General features: G+C 40.6%; 1 protein-coding gene across 14 annotated transcripts; it reads right to left on the bottom strand.

Moving 5' to 3' along the window:
- On the bottom strand, positions 1–25,015 carry LOC109877023 (RNA-binding protein 39-like). Of its 14 annotated transcripts, none has more exons than XM_031817063.1 (18): positions 24,808–24,946; positions 24,591–24,713; positions 24,057–24,119; positions 23,626–23,689; positions 21,467–21,516; positions 21,171–21,356; positions 20,660–20,725; positions 20,503–20,556; positions 19,569–19,686; positions 19,177–19,335; positions 16,082–16,219; positions 9,613–9,678; positions 2,754–2,958; positions 2,526–2,612; positions 2,142–2,262; positions 1,858–1,963; positions 1,699–1,777; positions 1–811 (listed from the first exon to the last, which is right to left on the bottom strand). In XM_031817063.1, exons 4-18 carry the CDS (start codon positions 23,656–23,658, stop codon positions 708–710), a joined length of 1,572 nt encoding a protein of 523 aa, XP_031672923.1. In that variant the 5' UTR covers positions 23,659–23,689; positions 24,057–24,119; positions 24,591–24,713; positions 24,808–24,946; the 3' UTR covers positions 1–707. The 14 variants fall into 14 exon arrangements, 13 of the variants coding, with proteins under 13 accessions (XP_031672923.1, XP_031672924.1, XP_031672922.1 ...); XM_031817064.1 differs by having other exon boundaries at positions 19,183–19,335; positions 24,808–24,897; XM_031817062.1 differs by lacking the exon at positions 23,626–23,689 and having other exon boundaries at positions 19,183–19,335; positions 24,808–24,930.
- Between the last annotated feature and the right edge of the window lie 948 nt (positions 25,016–25,963).

Here is a 25,963-nt window from a genome sequence, read left to right as displayed (position 1 = left end):
TGACTTTAAAATACATTTTAATCAAGGTCTTTACAAAATCAAATCTTGATTAGAAAACAGATACTGAAAAACCAAATGTCTCTAAATGAGCACAACTGAAATCAGTCATTACGTTTTCAGAGCTCATGGAGCTTAAAACATTGAATAATATTCTGATGTATAATTGAAACTGCAATGTTCGAATTGTATTTTTTCTCCAAAAATAATCAATATCCTCTTTTCTTGTGTCTGGGTGTCTTAAGTTGTACACTTCAGGGAAAACATGCCCATCAAAGCGATCAAACACAAGACAATGTATGAACAAGAATACATTTTACAAAAGATAAAATGGTAAATTGTCCAGATCCACCAATAAACTCTTCAGGGACTATAATCCCTTTATTAGACTGGCTGAAACTCCACCAACAAACTCTTCAGGGACTATAATCCCTTTATTAGACTGGCTGAAACTCCACCAACACTGTTGGATGTGGCTATGCAAATAAAGCTTTGATTCTTTTCACCACCAACATAAGGAAAGTCTCAGCAAAAAATAAATGTACTGAAAAAAATAAAATCTTACTTAATCTACTAACAAAAGAAAAACATACTGCCATAACTTGCAGGAATGAAAAACAGACCATCGACAATAAAATGTCAAACTTTTAAAAAGAGAAAATAATCAATTATACAGTGTCCAACAAATCAGTTTGTGTCTCGCTGTGAGATCATCGGCGAGCAGGAGGGATCAGGAGCTGGGTAGCCGTCACAGAATCAGGAAAAAGGTTGTGATATGTCGGGAGAGGGACGTATGCTGCTGTGATCATTTTACCTGTGAAGAAAATTACAGTTCAGACAAAAACATCTTCATAAACAATGACTGCATCACTGACAATTTACAGTCACCAGCCAGGTCATTAAGTACACCACGTCGGTCCCAAAAACGGATCGCTCCTACAGTGAGTCACATTGCCGTGGCAGACAAGCATCCAGTTACTTTTGTTTGAAAGTTAGAAATGGATAAAACGAGGGCCTAAGAGACTGAGCGTGGTATCGTCGGTGCCAGGCGTACCGGACCCAGTATCTCAGAAACGACCAGCCTCCTGGGATTTTCACACACGACAAAAGACATTGTCGACGGCAGTCCTGTGGGTGAAAACGGCTCAATGAGAGGACGAAGGAGAATGGCAAGAACCGTGTGAGCTAACAGGCGGGCCACAATTGGACAAATAACAGCGCAGTACAACAGTGGTGTGCAGAAAGGCATCTCGATACACACAACTCGTCGATCCTTGCTTGGTCTATTGCAGCAGAAGACCACACCGGGTTCCCCTCCTATCAGCTAAAATGCACATGTTCACAAAAACTGGACAATTGAGCGGGAAAACATTGCCTGGAATATGACAGCAAGTTCAGTTTACTTCAGTGGCGTGCACAGTTCCCAGACCTCAACCCAATAGAGCCCCTTTGGAATGAGATAGAACAGACTGTTTGCAGCATGAATGTACCACCATCCAATCTGCAGAAACTGATGCCATCGCGTCAGCACAGACAAACATCCATGTGGACGGTTTCCGACACCTTGTACAATGCCCCCCAAAATTCTGGCTGTTCTGGAGACAAAGGGGGATGCGACACAATTACTAGATGGGTGTACCTAAAAATAAAAAAAACTGTCCGGTGAGTGTATAACGAGTACCAGTCAGTCAGTTCTCTTACCTGCAAAATATCGACCATGTAATGCGTTTACTGCAGCCATGGCAGCAGGAATGGTTGGACATTTCACATACACGTTGCCCTAAAAATAAAAACAATAACATTAATTTCTATTTAAGACTGCAACCATTTCGAAACCATTCAACTACACTTAAGTCTTACTTCAGTGGAATTCTTATCGACGTATATGTGCACAACTCCTCCATGTTTGTTGCATTCCTCAATGACATCATGCTGAATGTCAACATCCCAGCCTGGGTCATCTTCACTGTAAAACCAGATGGGAATTCATCACCCACAAGGGACTAGTGATTGGGACCAGTATTTGGGAACAAATATCATCTTAAGGTCAAAGAAGTGTATGGTTTGTGTACTTTCAGCAGCTGGCCCCACTTGGGTTACAAAGATGCTGCATTGAACAACTAGATTAATAGTTCAATACTTACGACTGAGGGTTGAACATGTTAGACAGCTGGAAACAGTGTGTAGCAAGTGGCTGGGATGGCAAGTTCATAGCTGTATTCATGTTCATATTCATGTTCATGTTCATAGCAGGATTCATGGCAGCTAAAACAAAAAAGTCAAAATACATCATATCACACTAAACTAACTGAACTTTATTCGTGTTTAATGTGCGTGTCAAGCCAGCCCAGTTCTGAAGCGATTCTCACAGACCAGCTCCTCGCATCATATCAACCAATCATAGCGTCTCACTGGCAAAATCAACAGATTCAATCAATGCCGGATAAAACATGCCCTTTCCAAACAGCTCAGAGAAAAAGAGCCATGACAGTGAGATGGGCTTGTACAATTGATCATCCTTTTATTACCTGATACAGCAGCCATGGCACCAATAGCAATGGCCCCACTCATCTGTAGGGCTTGCTGTGCGGCTGGAGGAATTTGCAGTCCCGTGCCTGAAAGATATTGGGCTCGACATTTGTACTTGTTCACACTTTATAAATCGGTTCTGAAGTGAAACTCAGTATAGAATGAGACATGATTTAAGTATTATTTCAAGATTCTGTGAATACAGCCCCTGGGCTCTCAGGCTTTACCTTCAGCCAGTCTGGCCATGAGCTGCAGGCGCCCGGTGGTGCCTAGGTCAATGCCCGTCCTCTCCAGCTCGTCGCTGTCCAGGAATGAACTGGCGGTGGAGGCATCTGTGCGCTCCGTGACATGGCCCACCTTCATGGGCCGGCCGGCCAGCTCAAACCCGTTCAACTGCTCCAGGGCCTTCTTGGCACACTCTGCGTCCGAGAACTAGAGGACACAAATGCCATTTAAATGACTTACATAAACACCAATCAGGGTTTATACAGACTTTTTTTTTAGGGGTGGATCGGCTTAATATTGCGGAAAGATTGTTGCTTCCATCAATGTAATTGTCAATCCCCCCATATATTTTGGGGGGTAAATAAATAATTATATATACAGTGGGGCAAAAAGGTATTTAGTCAGCCACCAATTATGCAAGTTCTCCCAATTAAAAAGATGAGGCCTGTAATTTATCATAGTCATCTGTCATACTTCAACTATGACAGACAAAATGAGAAGAAAAAAAATCCAGAAAAATCACATTGTAGGATTTTTAATGAATTTATTTGCAAATTATGGTGGAAAATAAGTATTTGGTCAAAAACAAAAGTTTCTCAATACTTTGTTATATACCCTTTGTTGGCAATGACAGAGGTCAAACGTTTTCTGTAAGTCTTCACAAGGTTTTCACACACTGTTGCTGGTATTTTGGCCCATTCCTCCATGCAGATCTCCTCTAGAGCAGTGATGTTTTGGGGCTGTTGCTGGGCAACACGGACTTTCAACTCCCTCCAAAGATTTTCTATGGGGTTGAGATCTGGAGACTGGCTAGGCCACTCCAGGACCTTGAAATGCTTCTTACGCAGCCACTCCTTCGTTGCCCGGGCGGCGTGTTTGGGATCATTGTCATGCTGAAAGATCAGTCGTCCTGGTCCCTTTGCAGAAAAACAGCCCCAAAGCATGATGTTTCCACCCCCATGGTGTTCTTTGGATGCAACTCAGCATTCTTTGTCCTCCAAACACGACGAGTTGAGTTACCAAAAAGTTTTATTTTGGTTTCATCTGACCATATGACATTCTCCCAATCTTTTTTTTACCTTTAACTAGGCAAGTCAGTTAAGAACAAATTCTTATTTTCAATGACGGCCTAGGAACATCCGGTTAACTGCCTTGTTCAGGGGCAGAACGACGGATTTGTACCTTGTCAGCTCGGGGATTTGAACTTGCAACCTTCCGGTTACTAGTCCAACGCTCTAACCACTAGGCTACCCTGCCGCCCCTTTTCTGGATCATCCAAATGCGCTCTAGCAAACTTCAGACAGGCCTGGACATGTACTGGTTCATTAAAACCTCTTATGGCTGCGATCCCTGTACAGGGATCAACATCAGGGAAAATTTCAGAGTGACAACTAAAAATACGTCGTAACATTAAACATTCTTGAAAATGCAAGTGTCTTGCATCCTTCAAAAGATTAGAATCTTGATAGTCAAACTACGTTTTCCGATTTAAAATAGCTATTTCAGAGAACAAATGCTATGCTTTTGTTTGAGAAGAGCAATCAACAGAAACATTTTCCGCCATGACAGTTTTTACACATTCACATCTGAAGGTAAAATTATGACTTACATTCTGATATCTTGCTCTTATTTCTCTTCCTGAGGGTCCCAGTGATCAAATTAAGTGCCGTTTTCTTTGATAAAATACATTTTTATTGCCTTGCGCAACCAATAATGTTTGCGAAGCTTCATTGATTGACTATTTCTGCCCAATGACCACTGATCTTAAAATCGAACTGGGTAGATAGCCAATGAGCTGAGGTAAACTCCAGTATGTAATGGTTTTGGGTTGGACCACCATTCCTTGTTTGTAAATGCACGCTTAAGGAACTCCATTCTAGCCTTGACTATCAGAGGACTTGCTGTGATGCTTGTTACGCGCAGCAGTATTTCGGAAAATTGTATTTTCCACAATTTCATTGAAGCTATCATGGCGAAGAAATCAGGAAAAGCAGAGTCTAAAGTGAAAGTGAAAAAGTGAAAGATTTTTTGTTTGAGGAATCTTTGTGTTATTTTTTTTGGTAACATTTCTTCAGAAAAATACAATTTTTTTTATCAACTAATATATTTGAGTTTAATCACAATATTTGTTGTATTATTTGTTCTGTCTTTTCAGGTGGATTAAACTGAAATTGCAACCAACTTTAAGGCTCATTTAAAAAAATTACGATATTTGAGATCATTTCCTTTTCAAACAACGGAAAGTGAGCAGGTGTAATCTGAATAAAAGGAAAAAAGCCATTCTTGAACACCATTTACTAGAGAACCAGTTTGGATTTAAGTATGACTTTTGTATGACTGATGCCTTTAGTGAGGGTCTAAATGCTTTAATATTTAATCATTTCTGGCCTCTGAATTAATATTAGTTTTATAAATAGGGCCTTTTAATTTTGTCTGGCTTGCCATTCCAGATAAAATGGAGGGTTTTTGTTCATATCATTTGAAAAGCAGGTCACTAGCAGGTCACTAGGTGTAGGACAAACCACAAGAAAATAGGTAAACTGACATAACTAAAGAGTTAATCAGGGTGATTTTTCCACAACTTTCTCAAGCACTTAATTATAAAATTGAGGTCCTTAAATTGTTGTGTAAGAGAAAAGTCCAACTAAACTGCTAAGAATAAAGCATTATGCATTGACATTAAATTATAACATTCTAAAATAAGTCCAAATAAAGTTGCCACTGAAAATGCCTGCATCCATGGCGATTTTTACACCAGTAGATGCTCCAGACAGAAACCATAATTAAAGCTGCAAGCAGCAATGCTGGGGTAGAAGCTATGGGCTCACTGTGCAAACCATCAGGACAAATTGGGCACATTACCCTAAGATAAGATACTTCTGTAACCAAATTGAAATAAATTCATTATGAATTCCTTATATAAACTGTAACTCAGTAAAATCTTTGAAATTCTTGCGTTTACATTTTTGTTCAGTACAATATGACCCCACTATGGAAAGGGTAGACTCATGAACACGATGGCGTTCTCCATTTTGCTTCTGATGTGTCTGATGGTAACCCATACAAACAAATGGAAGTATGGGAGGTAGTTTATGACAAAAATAAAAATGTGTCCAAAAAAACTTCTTTTTTTTAGCATTCTTATATATCCTAGACTTCAAAACCTGATTCCTTTGATTTATATTTTGACTGTCTTTTTTGCCAAGTATTGCATTTATCATGGATCCTGCCAAAGCAGCAGCTACACTTCCTGGGGTCCAGCAAAATTAAGGCAGTTTATACAATTTTAAAAACATTACAATATCACAGATTACACAGCACACGGTGTGTCCCCAGGACCCTACTCAACCACTACAGTACTAAATCAATGTGTGTGTGTGTGCCAATGTTTGTGTTGCTTCACAGTCCCCACTGTTTCATAAGGTGTTTATTTATACAGTTAAAAAAATCTAATTTCACTGCTTGCGTCAGTTACTTGATGTGGAATAGAGTTCCATGTAGTCATGGCTCTATGTAGTACTGTGTGCCTCCCATAGCCTGTTCAGGACTTGGAGACTGAAGAGACCTCGTGGTCTTGTGGGGTACGCATGGGTGTCCGTGCTGCCCTGTTCTGAGCAAATTGCAATTTTCCTAAGTCCTTTTATGTGGCACCAGACCACACGACTGAACAGTAGTCAAGGTGCAACAAAACCAGGGCCTGTAGGACCTGCCTTGTTGATAGTGTTAAGGAAGGGCATCGCTTTATTAGATAGACTTCTCCCCATCTTAGCTACTACTGCATCAATATGTTTTGACCATGACAGTTTACAATCTAGTGTTACTCCAAGCAGTTTAGTCATCTCAACTTGCTCAATTTCCACATGATTTATTAAGATACTTGGTTAAGGTTTAGGGTTTAGGGAGTGTTTTGTTCCAAATACAAAGCTTTAAGTTTGAAATATTTAGGGCTAACATTCCTTGCAGACAGAGGTTGTTCTGAAACTAACTGCAGCTCTTTGAGTGTTGCACTCATTTCATTCGGTATAATAGTTGACATGTATAGTGTTAAGTCATCCGCATACATAGAAACTCTGGCTTTACTCAAAGACAGTGGCATGTCATTTGTAAAAATTGAAAAAGGGCCTAAACATCTACACTGGGGAATTCCTGACTTTAATTGGATTATGTTTGAGAGGCTTCCATTAAAGAACACCCTCTGTGTTCTGTTAGACAAGTAACTCTATCCACATTATAGCAGGGGGTGTAAAGCCATAACATATGTTTTTCAAGCAGCAGACTATGATCAATAATGTCAAAAGCTGCACTGAAGTATAACAAAACCGCTCCAAAAATAATTTTATCATCAATTTCTCTCAGCCAATCAATTACATTTGTGTAAGTGCTGTGCTTGTTGAGTGTCCTTCCCTATATAAGCATGCTGCAATTCTGTTGTCAATTTGTTTACTATAAAATAGCATTGTATCTGTTCAAACCATTTTTTACTGAAGTTTACTAAGGGTTGGTAACAGGCTGATTGGTTGGCTATCTGAGCCAGTAAAGGGGGCTTTTACTATTCTTGGGTAGAGAAATGACTTTAGCTTCCCTCTAGGCCTAAGAGCACACTCTAGTAGGCTTAGATTGAAGATGTGGCAAATAGGAGTAGCAATATCGTCTGCTGTTATCCTCAGTAATTTTCCATCCTGATTGTCAGACCCCGTTGGCTTGTGAATGTATGAATGTCATTCAATGTGTTTCTATGGGCTATAGTAAAGGCCAAATTATTATTTTAATATACCTAAAATCCAAAATCAAACAGCTAAATGATCCATGGTATGACCATGTTAAAACTCTTTAGCTTAATTGATTGGCCAAGTTTTAGGTACTAGTACAACTAAATATTTAGTTGGTAGAACTTTGGTTCATAGATGCCACATTATGCTTTGTACAGATCGGTCATTCGGTACCAGAGAAGTAGCGTTGTGTTTATCACAAAAAACGAGATGGCAGGAAATCCATTATGGCAGACCTTATGGGTCAGAGGCAAATGTTTATTTTGAAGGACAAAGACCAAATTTCATGACTAGGTCAAATGGGTTGAGGGGCGTGACCTTTCAAAGTATGCATGTGAAATAGATTGTTTTAACACCATCATGTGGCCTAATGGCATGGCACAAGATGGTGTGGAATTTGGCCCACCATCATGCCAGGTTTGACCCTCCTAGGCCTCATGACACGGGAATTATAATTTTTCACCCAAATTGCCAGAAAAATAAAATAAATAATAATAATAACTGCAAGTAGCAATGCCAGGGTTCAGGATGTGGGCCCACAGTGCCATCATCAGGACAAATTTGACACATCACCTTCTGTACCCCTTATCTCACTTGCCAAATACCACAACTAAAACACATCATGCAATATTCCTATTTTGGACTATTTTATGCTGACGACTTTAAATGTCTTCAACCACAACCGCTAGGCACCAAATTTGGTATATAGCTTGTATGGATGCAAATCTTCAAACGCAATATTTTCCACAACTATATGGCTGCAATAAGCCAATGAGCTTGCATGAACGGTTATGTCCAACAGCACCCCCAAGCGGCAAACAACCATACTTTACAGGTTAGCTGGACACCGCCCCGAGCGTGTGCTAAATTTCATCAGTCAAACAGAGCAAGAGAAACTTGTGTACGTTATAGCGCCACCGTGTGGCCGATGTGTATGTTTGAGAGAATGCCAAGTGTGCAAAGCTGTCAACAAGGCAAAGGGTGGCTACTTTGAAGAACTGAAAAGATATATCTTGATTTGTTTAACACTTCTTTGGTTGCTACATGATTCATGTGTTATGTAATTGTTTTGATGTCTTCACTATTATTCTACAATGTAGAAAATAGTCAAAATAAAGAAAAAACCTTGATTGAGGAGGTGTTCAAACTTTTGACTGGTACCGTGTGTGTAATAAATAAATAATACACACCCCCCACCTGAGACCTGGGTTCTATCAGTTCTAGCCTAGTTAGTCAAAGCTGCCTGAAAAAAAAAGAGGAGTCACATGTTGATAAACGATTTCTTCACATTATATGCGCAGCAATGCACACGCGGTTGTTTGTTCCATAATGCAATTAGCAGGGAAACACCATTGTGAAAGGTTTCACGTGACAGATTAATATATGCAACAACTAGCATGGGTTGCTAATATGAATAGGATTGTGCCTTTGGCTACTGGACAACAAAAGAAAGTTGATTTGAAAACCAATAGAACAGGAGAGAAAGACTTAATGGTATATGGAAATCTTTAAAAAATAATTGCCTAGACGTTTGGTTGGATTTTGGCTAGGCTACTTTGAAGCAAGATACTACATACGAGTCATGTCTTAAAACATTTAGGTTTCAAACAATTAAATACATGTTAAAAATGCATACTGCCTCTAGCTCATTTAAAAGTAATGTGACGTGCTGAAGCCTGCCTAGCTGCCTAAGCACTTGACTACTGAAAGAGAAGCGCACTTCAATTGCCAGCCGAGAATTATTTATTTTTTTACACTCAATTGCCTTCAGAATTGTTGCCCAATTATTGGGCTTATTAAAGCACGTTTCACTCCACCAGCAACAAACAGCAGTTTGAACTCTATCAGCAGCTCTCACGCTACATCACTGACATTTCATATCAATGAATATGCAAAAATACATTACTTCGCAATGGGATTTTTTCTTTTTTGGGGACAATAGGCAACTTGATTAATCTGCTTTACATATATTTTATCGTCCAAAATCCGGATATTACCGACTAATGGAAACCCTGGTGTGCATGTAAACGAGGGGATTTAAGTTCATAATAGAGGAAAAGATTAGATTGACTGGATTTAGTGTGATACTTACAGTGATGAAGCCATATCCTTTAGATCTTCCAGTCTCACTGTCCATCATGAGCTGAATACTCTCAATCTGGTGGAAAGAAATGGATAACAGATTAAAATCTGCATAGCACTGATATACTGTAGCCCTACAATCTGTGTGTCCACTCTTTTCATAGGCTTAGGCTTTTGGTTGCATTCAAGACAAGGTTGTTTTTATTGACCCCTGTTTTTTGGCATATGAGTGCCTGTCATTTTGATATTAAAAAGATGCTGCTAATGTCTCCAGTCATATATGACATAATGACATTAAATGGTTTTATAAAGGACCATATTTTTTCACACCCAGTTAAATAAAAAATACATACCCTAATAAACGCTTATGCTCAGCTCTAGGCCTGCTCATCTGCTCTCTGTTCAGAACTGTTATTTTTGCAAACAGTGAGTGAGTTATATTAACTTACAACAATGACTTGGCCTACTGTTAACAAATCTATACACCGGCCAACCTTAAAGTATTTTATCAGTACCACTTTAGCCCTGGACCCCATGACGGCACACACACTGCTCAAATCATAGGAAAATGCATTTTTTTTGCCTATTGATGTCATGTTGGCCAGTAGGAATGTTAGGCTATAGACTTATGGGTCCTTGGCTGCTCTTCAGTAGCTAACTAGAAATATGTTTAAAACTTCTTTGGGATAGGGGGCAGTATTTTCACATCCGGATGAAAAGCGTGTACAAAGTAAACTACCTGCTTCTCAGGCCCAGAAGCTAAGACATGCATATTATTAGTAGATTTGGATAGAAAACACTGAAGTTTCTAAAATTGTTTGAATCACGTCTGAGTATAACAGAACTTATGCAGTAGGCAAAACCCCGAGGAATAACCATTCAGAATTATTTACTTTTGAGGTCAGTCTGTTCAATGGGTTCTCATGGGGAAACGATATTTCTTAGACACTTGTTTGCAGTTCCTACCGCTTCCACTGGATGCTACCAGTCTTTGGAATTTGGTTGAGGTTATTCCTTTGTGCAATGAAGAAGTACGGCCATCCTGGAAAAGGGTAACGCTGTTGAGAGTTGGCAAGACTTGAAAAGTAGCGTTAGTTTCCTCTCGTCTTCTATTGAAAACAGATAGACCCGTCTTCAATTTGATCGATTATTAACGTTAAAAATTACCTAAAGTTGTATTACAAAAGTATTTTGAAATGTTTTGGCAAAGTTTACAGGTAACTTGAGATATTTTGTAGTGACAAATCGGAAGCTTTTTTCTGGATCAAACGCGCCAAATAAATTGCCGCGTTTGATCTAGAAAAAAAATTATATATATATATATATATACAGAATTAATCAAACAAAAGGACCATTTGTGATGTTTATGGGTCATATTGGAGTGCCAACAAAAGAAGCTCGTCAAAGGTTGGGCATGTTTTATATTTTATTTATTCTATTTATCTTTGTTTACTGCTGTGCTATCATCAGATAGCTTGTTATGCTTTCGCGGAAAAGCATTGAAAGTTTGAATTTTATAGTATATTATTTGAATCTGGCGCTCTACATTTTCCCTGGCAATTGGCCAAGTGGGACATTTGCATCCCCCTATCCCAGAGAGGTTAACAAGTGTAGCTTTTATTTGGTGTATAGCATGTGTGATTTCACCAAAGTTAAATTTATTTTTATAATAATTTATTTGAATTTGGCGCTCTACATTGTCACTGGATATTGGCCAGGTGGGTCACGACCATCCCACCTATCCCAGAGAAGTTAAATGTACAATCAGGGCTCTCCCCAGGATTTTCTGACAAGACGGTGCTGATGTAGGCCTAGGGTTAGGTTAGAGGGGAGGTCAGGAAAGGGTCCGTGAACTTTCCCCCCCCTTTTTTTTAAACCTGTAACTGCCATTTCCTGAATCTGTCTGAAATTATATCAAACGAATGAACACAGTCGTGTTTGATCAAAAATTAAATTGAGGTGGTTTCAATGACACTTTGCATTTTATAGGTTACATTTACGGTTAATCATTCCAATTAAACAGGTGTTTTTATGTGGAAAGTCAATCAAAATTGTACATTGGCTTCTTAACTATGTTTGGGGAGAAAATACTGAATAATTCAATTACCAGATGCAATGTAGTAGTCCAGCCTCTACAGGATCGGTGTCCCCGCGGGACAGTTTAGCTAACGTGCACTAATGTGATTAGCATGAGGTTGTAAGGAACAAGAAAATTTGCCAGGACATAGACATCTGATTTCAGCAGAAAGATTAACAATAATTTTTAGCTAACTGTACTGTCCAATTTACAGTAGGCATTAGTGAAAAAAGACCATGCTATTGTTTGAGGAGAGTGCACAGTTATGAACTTGAAAATGTATTAATAAACCAATTAGGAACATTTGGGCAGACATGATACAACACTAACCTCTTGCGACAAGTAATCCCGTATCCGGGAGCGTAATCATAGCCTCAAATGCATTAGCATAACGCAGCGGACATAAATACCCCTAGAAACTTTTCCTATTCATGAAAATCGCAAATGAAATGAAATAAAGTTATTCAAACAAGCTTAGCCTTTTGTTAACACCGTCATCTCAGATTTTTTAAATAAGCGTTACAGCCAACGCTAGACAAGCATTTGTGTAAGTTTAGCATGGCATAATGCTATGCTAGGCTGTGCTGGCAGCAGGCAAGATTTTCACAAAAATAAGAAAAGCAACCAAATTAAATAATTTACCTTTGAAGAACTTCAGATGCTTTCACTCAGGAGACTCCCAGTTAGATAGCAAATGTTCTTTTTTTCCAAAAATATTATTTTTGTATCCTCCAACATTAGTTTCACAGTTCCACAAACTTCAAAGTGTTTCCTTTCAAATGGTATCAAGAATATGCATATCCTTGCTTCAGGTCCTGAGCGACAGGCAGTTAGATTTGTGTTATTTTAGGCAAAAATAAACAATTTTAAAAAGGGTCCGATCCTTAAAACCTCTTGAGGATAGGGGAGATGCTAGCGTCTCAACTGGCCAATTGACAGGGGAAATGCAGAGCGCCAGATTCAAATAAAATGCTATAAAATTCAAACTTTCATTAAATCACACATGTAAGATACTCAATTAAAGCTACACTCGTTGTGAATCCAGCAAACATGTAAGATTTTAAAAATGCTTTTCGGCGAAAGCATATGAAGCTATTATCTGATAGCCTGCACCCATCCTCACCAGCAGTAAACATAGGAGCTAGCGTAGCAGGCCCTACACAAAACGCTGAAATAAAATATAAAAAATGCATTACCTTTGACAAGCTTCTTTTGTTGGCACTCCAATATGTCCCATAAACATCACAATTGGTCCTTTTGTACGATTAATTCCATCCATATACACTGCTCAAAAGGGAACACTAAAATAACATCCTAGATCTAAATGAATGAAATATTCTTATTAAAAAAGTGTTTACATAGTTGAATGTGCTGACAACAAAATGACAAAAATTCATGGAAATCAAATTTATCAACCCATGGAGGTCTGGATTTGGAGTCGCACTCAAAATTAAAGTGGAAAACCACACTATAGGCTGATCCAACTTTGATGTAATGTCTTTAAAAGAAGTCAAAATGAGGCTCAGTATTGTGTGTGAACTCCACACGCCTGTATGACCTCCCTACAACACCTGGGCATGCTCCTGATGAGGTGGCGGATGGTCTCCTGAGGGATCTCCTCCCAGACCTGGACTAAAGCATCCGCCAACTCCTGGACAGTCTGTGGTGCAACGAGACATGATGTCCCAGATGTGCTCAATTGGATTCAGGTCTGGGGAAGGGGCGGGCCAGTCCATAGCATCAATGCCTTCCTCTTGCAGGAACTGCTGACACACTCCAGCCACATGAGGTCTAGCATGGTCTTGCATTAGGAGGAACCCAGGGCCAACCGCACCAGCATATGGTCTAACAAGGGGTCTGAGGATCTCATCTCGGTACCTAATGGCAGTCAGGCTACCTCTGGCGAGCACATGGAGGGCTGTGCGGCCCCCCAAAGAAATGCCACCCAACACCATGACTGACCCACCGCCAAACCGGTCATGCTGGAGGATGTTGCAGGCAGCAGAACGTTCTCCACGGCGTCTCCAGACTCCGTCACGTCGGTCACATGTGCTGAGTGTGAACCTGCTTCATCTGTGAAGAGCACAGGGCGCCAGTGGCGAATTTGCCAATCTTGGTGTTCTCTGGCAAATGCCAAACGTAAAGCACAACCCCCACCTGTGGCCGTCGGGCCCTCAGAGTCTGTTTCTGACCATTTGAGCAGACACATGCACATTTGTGACCTGCTGGAGGTCATTTTGCAGGGCTCTGGCAGTGCTCCTCCTTGCACAAAGGCGGAGGTAGCGGTCCTGCTGCTGGGTTGTTGCCCTCCTACGGCCTCCTCCACATCTGATGTACTGGCCTGTCTCCTGGTAGCGCCTCCATGCTCTGGACACTACGCTGACAGACACAGCAAACTTTCTTGCCACAGCTCGCATTGATGTACCATCCTGGATGAGCTGCACTACCTGAGCCACTTGTGTGGGTTGTGGACTCCGTCTCATGCTACCACCAGTGTGAAAGCACCACCAGCATTCAAAAGTGACCAAAACATCAGCCAGGAAGCATAGGAACTGAGAAGTGGTCTGTGGTCCCCACCTGCAGAACCACTCCTTTATTGGGGGTGTCTTGCTAATTGCCTATAATTTCCACCGGTTGTCCATAAAAAAAACAGCTTAGAAACGCAACGTCACTACAAGATATTTCAAAAGTTGCCTATAAACTTTGCCAAAATATTCCAAACTACTTTTGTAATACAAGGTTAGGTATTTTTAAACGTTAATAATCGATCAAATTGTAGACGGAGCAATCTGTATTCAATACATAAACGAAAAGAAAAAAGCTCTGCTCTTCACGTCTTGTGCAACTCACAAAACTGTCCCCTGTTCCGAGTTGGCCTACTTCCCGATAAGACAAAGGAATAACCTCAGCCATATTCCAAACACTGGCGACATCGTGTGGAAGCAGCAGGAACTGAAAGTAGGTTCCTATTAAATTTCCAATGGCAAAGACAATATAGGGAAGAGATGGGAAAAAAAGAAAAATAATCTGAACAGTTAGTCCTCGGGGTTTTGCCTGCTACATAAGTTCTGTTATACTCAGACATGATTCAAACAGTTTTAGAAACTTGAGTGTTTTCTATCCAAATCTATGAATAATATGCATATCTTATATTCTTGGCATGAGTAGCAGGAAGTTGAAATTGGGCACGCTTATTTATCCAAAAGTGAACATTCTGCCCCCTAGCTTTAAGAGGTTTTAACTTACCGTAGGCTATTTGGAATCCATGGATGGAAACAGATGTGGCCGTGGGAGCTGTTCCGCTAATAGCGTCCTTCAAAGTTATTTTAGGCCTACTAATCTTTTGTCTGTTTACGAATCAGTTATTGATTCTTGATTTAGCTGTATGTCAACAGTAGGCTTCAAACTATATGATAATAGTCAGATCACCAACGACAACAAAATATGAATGAATGTCTCGTTGCACCACAGACTGTCCAGGAGTTGGCAGATACTAGGCGGTAGCCTAGTAAATCAGACCCAACTTGGATTATTAGGTCAGGGGTGGCTCTCTGAAACAAGCTCATATAGGCTTAGTTCAGTTTCATATTCCAAATTGTAAGTAACAAGAAAATTTGCCAGGACATAGACATATCTGATTATACCTCAATACAGCACATTTCCTTGCTCTTCAATGTGCTTGCACCTACTACCGGTGGCAATCAAAGCATGTGCGGGCAAGAAAGTGTTACGCTTAGTTGACTAAAATACGCACAAATGGGCTTTTAGTTGGCACAGTGGTTTTTGACTCAACCGTCTGAAGATGGTGCTGAGCCAATCAGTAGCGCTCTGCTTCGAACTGTAGTCATAGCATACTTTCCTCCCTCAAGCTTGGATGGCAGCTCTCCACTTTGTCCGTTGATAACACTGACACAAAAAACACTGTCGCTAACTACCTTGTCCGTAACGACGCCTTAGTAGCTAAGGAGCTAACTACAAAAGTGGTTGTGCTTGACTAACACTTAAACAGTTTGTTCTACATTTTGTGTCACAGTGTTATCAACGGACAAAGTGGAGAGCTGCCATCCAAGCGCTACTGATTGGCTCAGCACCATCTTCAGACGGTTGAGTCAAAAACCACAATGTGCCAACTAAAAGCCCATTTGTGCGTATTTTAGGGTATTTTTTTATATCAGCGTGCTTTGACCTGAAACTGCATGCATGGTACGCAAAATGCATGCAGGTTGGCATGTTTGAATCTACTCATTACACTGATTTTAACCTTATGTTAGTCTGCAAATAAATGTGATAGACGCATGGAATGATTTATTATAAAAGGTGATCTATTAGTGTGTGGAGAACCAGCTTCCCCAAACTTGAAACAAATGTGCCACCTATGGGTACATTGTACAACAGCTCTCACCCTTCCAAAAGGCTCAAAAATTCCTCTCAGCATCTCCTCTGTGATGTTAAAGTGTAAGGATCCGACGTAGAGCCTCATCGGGCCAGCGTTGCCCTTCTGCAGGTTGTTGGCCATGGCAGCAGCCCTGTTTTTTTCAGCCTAGAAAGAACACACACAAAGTGACCGTAGGGAAATGGTGCAAATCGCCTTAGGCTGTTAAAATAAAGGCTGTCAAATGATTTAAATAATTAGGTAAAGTTAAGCACATGGATTTCTATAGTTAACTATGGATCATTTACATTTTTCCAATTTGACCCTAATCAAAAATGTTGCAATTTAAAACATTCCATTGGGTTGTATAACCTATTCTAAGACATCTAAGCCAGGTCTGATATAAAAGTTCATGTAAAATATCAGTTAGATCTAGCCTAGGCTACTTCGTATCCATGTTCAAGATAAACTAACCACAAGCTGCTAATGCATTAGAATTGGGATCATTTCAAAATATTTTGACCTGAGAACTACAACAAAAACTGTAACTAAATGGAATAGAAGTTCTGTTTTGATTAAAATCATTGTCGGAAATTAGTGTTGAATCTAGAGGCATTCAGCCAAGGCATTCTAAACATTCTCATTTGGATCGCTAGCGAATGTTAGCATAACTGACTACCGGTAGCTACTTCGGTGCAAATCAAGTTTCTGCTGTTATCTAAAGATATGCCAGGGAAAGTGTTTATGGTTGAACTTTCTGTACGTTTTCCTTCAAATTTGTGGCTGAGGTGCACGCATAGTGGATGGTTTTAGCACCACAAGTAGGGTGTCCACCCACTCTGCGCAGAGTTGGTGAAAACTCAATTTAGTTATGAAATTTCACTTATGTTAGAAAATACATTTTACAGAGACAAATATGATTATTCATGTTCTGAAAAGTTCGAGGGGCCTTTCTCAAACATGAACATTATATCCAAAAACTCATATTTAGCATAACACGAGCTAAATTAAATGTAGAAGGCGGTGAAAATAAAAGGCTTGTGTCCATTGACATTTCAGAGGTACGCTTGTTATTGTGAGAAATCTTCGAGGAATAACCAGCATTTCTAATTAGTATCTAAAGTGTATACTAAAATATGAAAACACTACATCATGTCTCAATTTATATCACCTCTATATTAGGGATGTGAGCACTTAAACAAAATTGGGATCCTGACGATAAGAAAAATCCCAAATGGAAAATTATATTTGGTGGGTTTCCCCCCACAAAATTAAAATCAGTGCAGCTGGTTTGTCTGCTCTTTCTCATCGCTAATGATACAAGTGTGTGTTCAGTCGGTTGCGTGTAGAATATCCTAGCCTATTCATTAACGATAGGCCCTGCTTTGCTGAAGTTGCAAGACAAGAAATGGCTAAAGATAGCATTCCATTGCAAGATAGAGCTTTTGATTTCTAATAGGGTGAGTGAAGTGTTCTCACTCCGGCAGTCTGGTGGCCGACCTGCCTATACTGTGCCCCTCTCTCCGTCCCTCGCTATGAAAGATGCAAGTGTTTGTTCTCGTAAGTATGGCAACTAAATCAGTCTCCTTCGTTCCAAAAATACTGAATCTTAGGAGTGATTCAATGTGTCAGCCCACCAATTAGGCAGGGGTGGCATTTTTAGCTAAAATGACTGACCAACACCACATAAAAACCTAAATTCTGCCCCAAAATAATGTTAATTTATCTCACCCAGTGGCATATGTGCCTGTGGAAATCAGCAGACTCTTACAAGATTACAAGAAGAAATCTAGGGCCTCCCGAGAGGCACTGTGGTCTAAGACACTGCTTCGAAGTGCTAGTGATGCCACTAGAGATCCTGGTTCGAGTACAGGCTCTGTCGCAGCCTGGGAAGACCCATGGGGCGGCGCACAATTGGCCCAGTGCCGACTGGGTTAGGGGAGGGTTTACCCGGCAGGGATGTCCTGTGCCGGGCCGGGCGCAATGCACGCTGACACAGTCGCCAGATGTAGTGTTTCCTCCGACACATTGGTGCGGCTGGCTTCCGGGTTAAGCGGGCATTGTGTCAAATCAGGCTTGGCTGGGTTGTTTCTCGGGGGACGCACAGCTCTTGACCTTTGCCTCTCGAGTCCGTACGGGAGTTGCAGCAATGGGACAAGACTAACTACCAATTGGATACCACAAAATTGGGGAGATGGGGGTAAAAAAAACAATTAAAAAACAAGAAATCTGTAGGTCAGTTGTTAAACAAGTATTTTTTTCATTTTTATAAATGACATACTGCAATTCACATAGTTGCAAACACTTAATTCTTTCACAAATTTACCTGATGTTGTTCCATTTCTTCTCTTAACATGTATGGACCCGGAACTTAATTGACCACCTGTTCTGTTTATTTTAGAGACATTTTTCCACGTGAAAAAAGTGCTAAATCACAAAATGTGTTTGATTTTATATTTAACCAACCATTTATTTTGAGATATTTGGGCTTTTTTTAAACTTAATTTCTTTTTTAATAAAATACATAATTTGAAGAACAAACTAACAATTCATATCTTGCAGTAAAATGCTTTAAGAGACAAGGTTAAAAAAAGGTAATGTTCTTAATTAAATTGTCCTGATCAATATATATAACTTAATTCTTGCACAGAATCCAGCCTTGAAGACGCGATTATTTTTTAAACATTTTTAATCGGATTTTGACCACATTTTGTCTCTGGCCTCCATTAATTCAGTAGCCCTAATTCTGACCATCCTACAAGGGTAAGAACTCCAATAACTTTTGAACGGATTATGAGAGAGACATACTGTTGGGACCATTGGTTTTCTTAAAGGAGTATCTACACAATTAACATTATTTTCCCCATTGGTCAAAAGATGCGTTTTTGAATGGACACCCTACCACAAGAAAGACTGACAGCTCTACTGCAGCTGCCGAGAGCATGTTGCGCTCAAAAAGGGTGTGATAAAAAACGTAAAAAGACAATTGAAAAAAAATTGGTGCGATTAAATAAACATTTTAAGGCATGAACATTTCAAAAGTTAACTACATTTCATGAATTCAGTTTGACAGCTCTAGTTAAAATAAATAGAAAATGTAAAATGCATGTGAGATGATTACTGACCATTACCTGCGAGGCCTGAACAATGATTGGCACCCCCAGAAGTCGCTGACCAGACAATCCTATAGCCAGCGGCACAGAGTTGGCCTCCACAAACTCAATGTAAGCTATTCCCTTCGACCTCCTCGAATTTCTGTCAGAGATCATGCGCACATCTCTCACCTTGAAAATGAACAAAAATAATCTGTTTTTGAATGGATGGTTTAGGCATAAGAGGAAAAGACATTGCTAAATCCATCGTTCTTGGTGGCTGTGATAAGTCAAAAATAAGAATTTGTACCAGGTGCAGCACCCATCTTCTCAAAATAAAGTGAAATATTGCACGCGCCACACCTGGCACGCACCAAACCTTTTTCAGCAGCAATGACAATGACATTACAAGCAGAGATACTCACTTTTCCCACTGCAGAGAAGAACTCTTCCAGGTCTCGTGGACGGATTCTGGCTGCCAGCTGCATGCAAAACACAGTGCGAGCATCCCTTTCCTCTGGAGTCAGGTTGTCAATTGGCTGCCTGTAGAAACAAAGCATTGAATTACTCTTATGAGGTAAACCCTTTTTAGTCTTTCACAGTGGCCTCAATCTTTGAGAAAAGCACTTGTATTTTAACTATATTTTGCCATCAAAATGGTAATCTCGGCAATCCAGAACAAAAATCATGTGCCAGCTACTCTGCAAGTTTCCGGAAAGTCCACTATGGGTCAAATGTCCCCTCCCCTTTTGAATCGCAGTCTGGCGACATGTGATAAGATACCATATGTTACATAACGCTGTCCGCAAAGTATATTCAAAATGGTAAGCCTACTTTGTCGAGCAAGAGTACACAAGCTTTAAAAGTGGAATGTCAACCTGATTGAGCTATGATGCGTCTTCTCTAAAGTAGGTAGGTAAGAGTGGTAGGGCCACAGATCGCACACTAGCATGATACACATCCTACACCTAGGGGGAAATGGCTGCCGAGGACAGGAAAAGAAGCTCTGTGGGATGCACAGGCAAGAGGGATTAACAAGCTAATCAGCTGAACAAGTGATCTCCCAACCCACGGGGCTTTTGATAGTGTCTTTTGTTTGACACCCTTTGAGTTTGATTGTTATTTGTTTGTTACCAACTGAACATAAATGACGCGTTTGGGCTGGCTGAACACGGAGTCCCATCAGAGCTGTCCCCCTGGAATGCAAACCTGCTGTCCGCAGGCACACACCCCCAACACTGTCCACACAATCATACTTTCATGTTAATGCACACTGTCAGGTTACAGAGGAAATAGGCAAGAGTAAGTCCCCTAGACAAAGCGAGTATAGTGCAACAGTAAGGTTGTTTAAACACTTACCTCACAGGACTCTTCTCTTTCTTGAAAGGGCTTCGGCTTCTGGAACGCCTTCGGCTGAAAGAAAGGGCTCCATTAGAATCTATATGAGTTGATTCATTGCAGGGTCACACAGCACAAAACTACCCACACAAACAGCAGAAAATAGTGTAATAGAAACCTTAGCTTGATGACAGGTGGAGGGCCAATCTTCCCTCTGGAACCACCGTTAAATTTCGGCCCAGAGCTGCGATTGAAAACAAGGTTTATCTCAGTACCTAAGGCCACTACTACTGATCTCATAAGGGGGATAAGGCACTCCAGGAATTAAATTGTGCCAGTCAAGACACTGCAGGCAGGAGTGGGAGGGTTGTTATTTGTTTATTTGGATTCCCATTAGCTTTTGCAGAAACTACTCTTCCCGGAGTCCAAAATAAACAGTGGTTTTGGGGTCCATGTGAGGGCACTTGCCTTTCTAAACACTTAGCCTAATCAATCTCTTCACTTGAACAAAACCCTTTAACCTGAAAGCCTAAACGTTCCTCATCTTTTCTCAACTACTGATAAAAAGCAATGCCTTAATTGTCCATTTGAACTGGAGCTGAAGGCGAAAGAGACGCTCACATTTTCCTATACAGACTGGAGTGATGCAGACTCAAGGGAGATGCTGACACCAGATGAGGCATACATACAAGGTAGTCTTGTGGTCCCTGTAGCGGCCGCTGCGCTCTCTGCTCCGAGTGCGGCTCCGGCGCCTCTCCTTGCTGCGGCTCCGCTTTCGCTCGCGGCTGCGGCTCCTCTTGTGGTCATGGCTCTTCTTGCGATCACGGCTCTTGCTTCTCTTCCGGTCTTTGCTTCGGCTCCTGCTCTTCTTTTTCCTGCAGAAAGAGAAGTACTCAATGTAAGGCAGTTAAGGAGAGACCAATAAACAATAATAAATACATAGAATAAATACATTTGGGTGAGTTTGCATGCATGTTTCACTTACTTCTTGCTGCGCTCCTCATGGCCATTGGGACTACTGGGCTTGATCTCATCCTAAGCAGGGCCAACAGAAGAACAGCATAAGGACGAAGAGGCAACATTTCAAGTTGTCAGGATCAAGGTGTGTGGGAACAAGAGAAAATAGTTTAAAAATAGTATTCATACAAAAGTTAACTGTAGATCTTTCCCTATGTTAAGTTATTTTAATGAGTGTCTACCAGCCCCCAATCATTTTGCATAAAAATCAATGAGTACTATGAGTACTAATACATAACCTACATCTCAGGTGCATTTGTCTTCAGCAGCCCCATCAGGATCATTACCAAGGCTATTCTTTGCCTAACATGCTGACCACACCGCTCAGGTTGCGTGCACGAGCGTTGCAAAATAAATGTACACATACATGTTATTCAATCATTGTGGCCAGGTGCTAAAATAGAAACAGGTTCTATTTGTGATGCTCAACACGCTGCAAGTCTAGCTTCTCCCATCTCATTGGTTTTTAAGAGCATATACCCACGTCCCAAGTCCTCATTGGTGTTTAGGAGCATATACCCACATGGGTGATTGAAAGATGAACTAACGTCCACACGCCAGCCGGTTGTAATAATGCACCGTAAAGCTGGTTGCAAACGCCATATTAAGCCGAAAGATAAAATAAAAAGCCAGAGGAAGGAGAGTTTACGAGAAAGGAATTTGGTTTACCATTTTATCTGTGGATTAATTGTCTGAGTAGAGGACCTTGTGCATTTCAGGTAGAACAACCCAAAGTTTATATCCCAGGACAAATTAGCTAGCAACAGCAAGCTAGCTAAATTGCCATAGATGTTCAATGCTTTTTGACCTGTTCCCAAACGAATATAATTGGTTCAGTTTGTTTTGATATTTCAACCTGCGTGTCCTGATCGTGTCTGGTGTGGAGGTACAAAATCACATGCGTGTGTCCGGTTTGGTCAGCATGTAAGACCAATGTGCCCATGCTAGCAGCGAGACAGATCGATTTCCAGTGGGGGGGGATGCCATCCTAGTGATCTCCACCCAGTTTAATTTTGTGGACTGTAAGAGCTCGCCCTGAAGCAAACAGGGATTCACACTGCTTAGCAATATTGACTACCAAGGAAAGTCATGATTAAATTATAAGATGAGGTACACAAAATTCCTTAGTTGGTGCTCTAGCCAGCAGCATAGAAGAGTTCCATGTTTCCTACAGTTTGTACTTAGTTCTATCAAATTTTGCCTTTACATAAAACAGTGACAAATATAATGGACTTATGGGGAAATAAACATTTGTGAATGAGCATGCAAAAATAATTACATTCTGGTCAACCATGGAGAAAACCTGTTTAACACAAAATAGCGTTATGTAAAATAACTTTGTGAAAGCAGCATAATAACAAAATCCACACATCCTCTCACTAGAATGAAAGAGTGAACATTGTGAACGGACCTGCTTCCTCTACTTAACCACACACCTCATTTACTGAAGGTAAAGGACATACAATCATGTATTTCAATAATGTGTCAGCTTACCAAACCTTCATCATTACAGAGGCAGACAAAGTCAACCATGTGGAACAACCACAACATGCATACAAATAATTGAATACCGTCTCCCATGGTATGTCTTTTAAATTAAAGGAACTGTCTTCTCAACCAGGCCCAGTCAGCATTTGTGTTTTTCCTAATCAACCGGACTAACGTTCTGCAATCTGTCACAAAGCAGCGTAATGGCTATATGTGAGGTGAAACAGTCAGAAGAACTGAACAAACATTACAATTGTCTGTAATTTAGGCTAAAATAGGGAATCTATTCTGAACACCTCACATACCGCCCTGGATTCTACTTTGTGACAAACTCCTCAGACATGTGACAAGAATGGTTTGACAGCTGTCAAATTCTTGGGTTACCACCCACATGAGCATAAGATTCACCCAAATGAAAGGCATAGAGCATTAGCAATGGGTTTCGCATAGCCCATGCACAAAGTGTTAGCCCAGTTGATAAAATATAGGAGAATGCCAATTGGGCCTGTTCAAGAACCCAGTTCCTAAATTAAATGTTATTTTGCATCCACTGCATTCGCCTTGTAGACTGGCCATTCGATGACCACAATTATGTTACCAAGGGGACCACAGTACAGCAATACATTGGGCAATTACTACCTTCATTTTTTGACAGATCACACTGGAATTCATGGAAGTAGAGGTGAGATATCGTTAGGCAAGTCTACAAAAAGAGATAGATGGGCATTTATTCATAGTCTCAAAAGGAACTGCAGCATCACATCAGAAACACAGAATAAGCTACTAGAAATATAGGGTCTGGGGCAAAGTGGTGACATAGGCCACCACAGTGCTTACAATAAGGTGCATTCAAATCACAAACGTATTGCCTGGGCCTGTCTGACATTTGACACTGACAAAAATATTTTTTGAAACAGCAAAATACTAAAATATTTTATTCCAGCGTTCATCGTGGGGTCATTTGGAAAACGCCCCTGGAGTTAAAAGGAATGGTTTTGTTGCGATATGGACACAGTATTTACAATACAGTGCATTACAAACCACAAACAATACCTTAGGCCAAAACCCACCTTTCTATACGGAGCCTCAAGCATTGCTTCTATATCAAAGTCATCAGCCATGATGATGGAGCACTAAAGGGGAAGATAGACATAATGTGAACACATCATTAACGTTAGCTACAACACGTCATACGAGAACCGTGTATATCCACCCCGTTGATGCAATAGTTTTTTTTTGCATTAATTGTCCCACAACCTGCTAACTAGCAAACACATGCTTGTTAACGGAATGTTAGCTAGTTAACAGGTAAGCTTAAATTCCCCCCGCTAAATATGAGCGGTCTGTGTGTCTACCGTACCGGCTTGTCCATATGAGATGATTGGTTAGGTAACATGTTCACTTGACCACGTTAGCTAGCACATAGAAAAACACCGGAGGTAGCGAGCCAACTAACGCTAGCTATTGAACGTTACCTAGCTCGCTATGGCCACACACGCAGTAGCAAGCTAGCTAAGCAACTATAATGTTATGCAAGAAAACTAGCTGGTTAGCAATTACTATACAACGTATTAAGAAAGACAATGTTCAGGTATTAAATGTACCTGAAAAATGTGTTGTTTCTTCTCAAACAAGACGGACTCCTGAGGGTGTCTTGTTGCCACAAACTAGCTAACAGGATAGCTAACGTTAGCTAGTAGGCCTCTAGTTGTTTTCCTTCCGCGTTGCTAATAGCAAACAAACAATAGCTACATGTAACTTCAAATGTGGTTTTGATACCCCAAAGCAGTAGAAGGTGTGTTAACAGACAATTTAAATAACCTTGATGTGCTGAGAAAAATGTACGCGAGTTCGAAAATACTGTTGCTGCGTCTTGTTCCCCGCGCTCATCTAATGGCGCATGCTGTAAAGAATCCGTGGTCGCGTTCCAGGCTCACTATATTCAAAGATTGTCTATTCTAATGAAAAGATATTCGAGTGACCACTTTAACAATGGAAATACATGTCCTCATAGATGGAAGGCAGGCGGGAGGAGGCGAGGTCAGGTGGCACCATTCTAGCCAATGAGAGGGCAGATACGTGTGTGAACAATAGGCCATACACAAGCTGTGTTTCACCGTAGGTTTACCTGGCGGGACGTTTTGATAAACGTGTAAATCTCTCTAGGTAGGACAAGGTGACTTTTATCAACATATTCGCCTGTATTTACTCCCGAAAAATGAAACGCTAGTTAGCTGCTAATGTGGCTATCATAAAGAGTTACAAATGCTATGATCTAGACGAGACTGCCGAACCGAGGCAAAGGTAAGAATTTAAAAAATATATATATATATTTCACCTTTATTTAATTAGGTAGGCTAGTTGAGAACAAGTTCTCATTTGCAACTGCGACCTGGCCAAGATAAAGCATAGCAGTGTGAACAGACAACAACACAGAGTTACACATGGAGTAAACAATTAAGTCAATAACACAGTAGAAAAAAAGAGAGTCTATATACATTGTGTGCAAAAGGCATGAAGAGGTAGGCGAATAATTACAATTTTGCAGATTAACACTGGGGTGATAAATGATCAGATGGTCATGTACAGGTAGAGATATTGGTGTGCAAAAGAGCAGAAAAGTAAATAAATATAAACAGTATGGGGAAGAGGTAGGTAAAATTGGGTGGGCTATTTACCGATAGACTATGTACAGCTGCAGCGATCGGTTAGCTGCTCAGATAGCAGATGTTTGAAGTTGGTGAGGGAGATAAAAGTCTCCAACTTCAGCGATTTTTGCAATCGTTCCAGTCACAGGCAGCAGAGAACTGGAACGAAAGGCGGCCAAATGAGGTGTTGACTTTAGGGATGATCAATGAGATGCACCTGCTGGAGCGCGTGCTACGCGTGGGTGTTTCCATCGTGAACTGAGATAAGGCGGAGCTTTACCTAGCATGGACTTGTAGATGACCTGGAGCCAGTGGGTCTGGCGACGAAT

Source organism: Oncorhynchus kisutch, unplaced genomic scaffold (assembly GCF_002021735.2).
Source record: "Oncorhynchus kisutch isolate 150728-3 unplaced genomic scaffold, Okis_V2 scaffold928, whole genome shotgun sequence".
Lineage (NCBI taxonomy): Eukaryota > Metazoa > Chordata > Actinopteri > Salmoniformes > Salmonidae > Oncorhynchus > Oncorhynchus kisutch.
The sequence above is the reverse complement of the archived record's forward strand: the minus strand, read 5'-3'. Positions and strand labels throughout refer to the sequence as shown.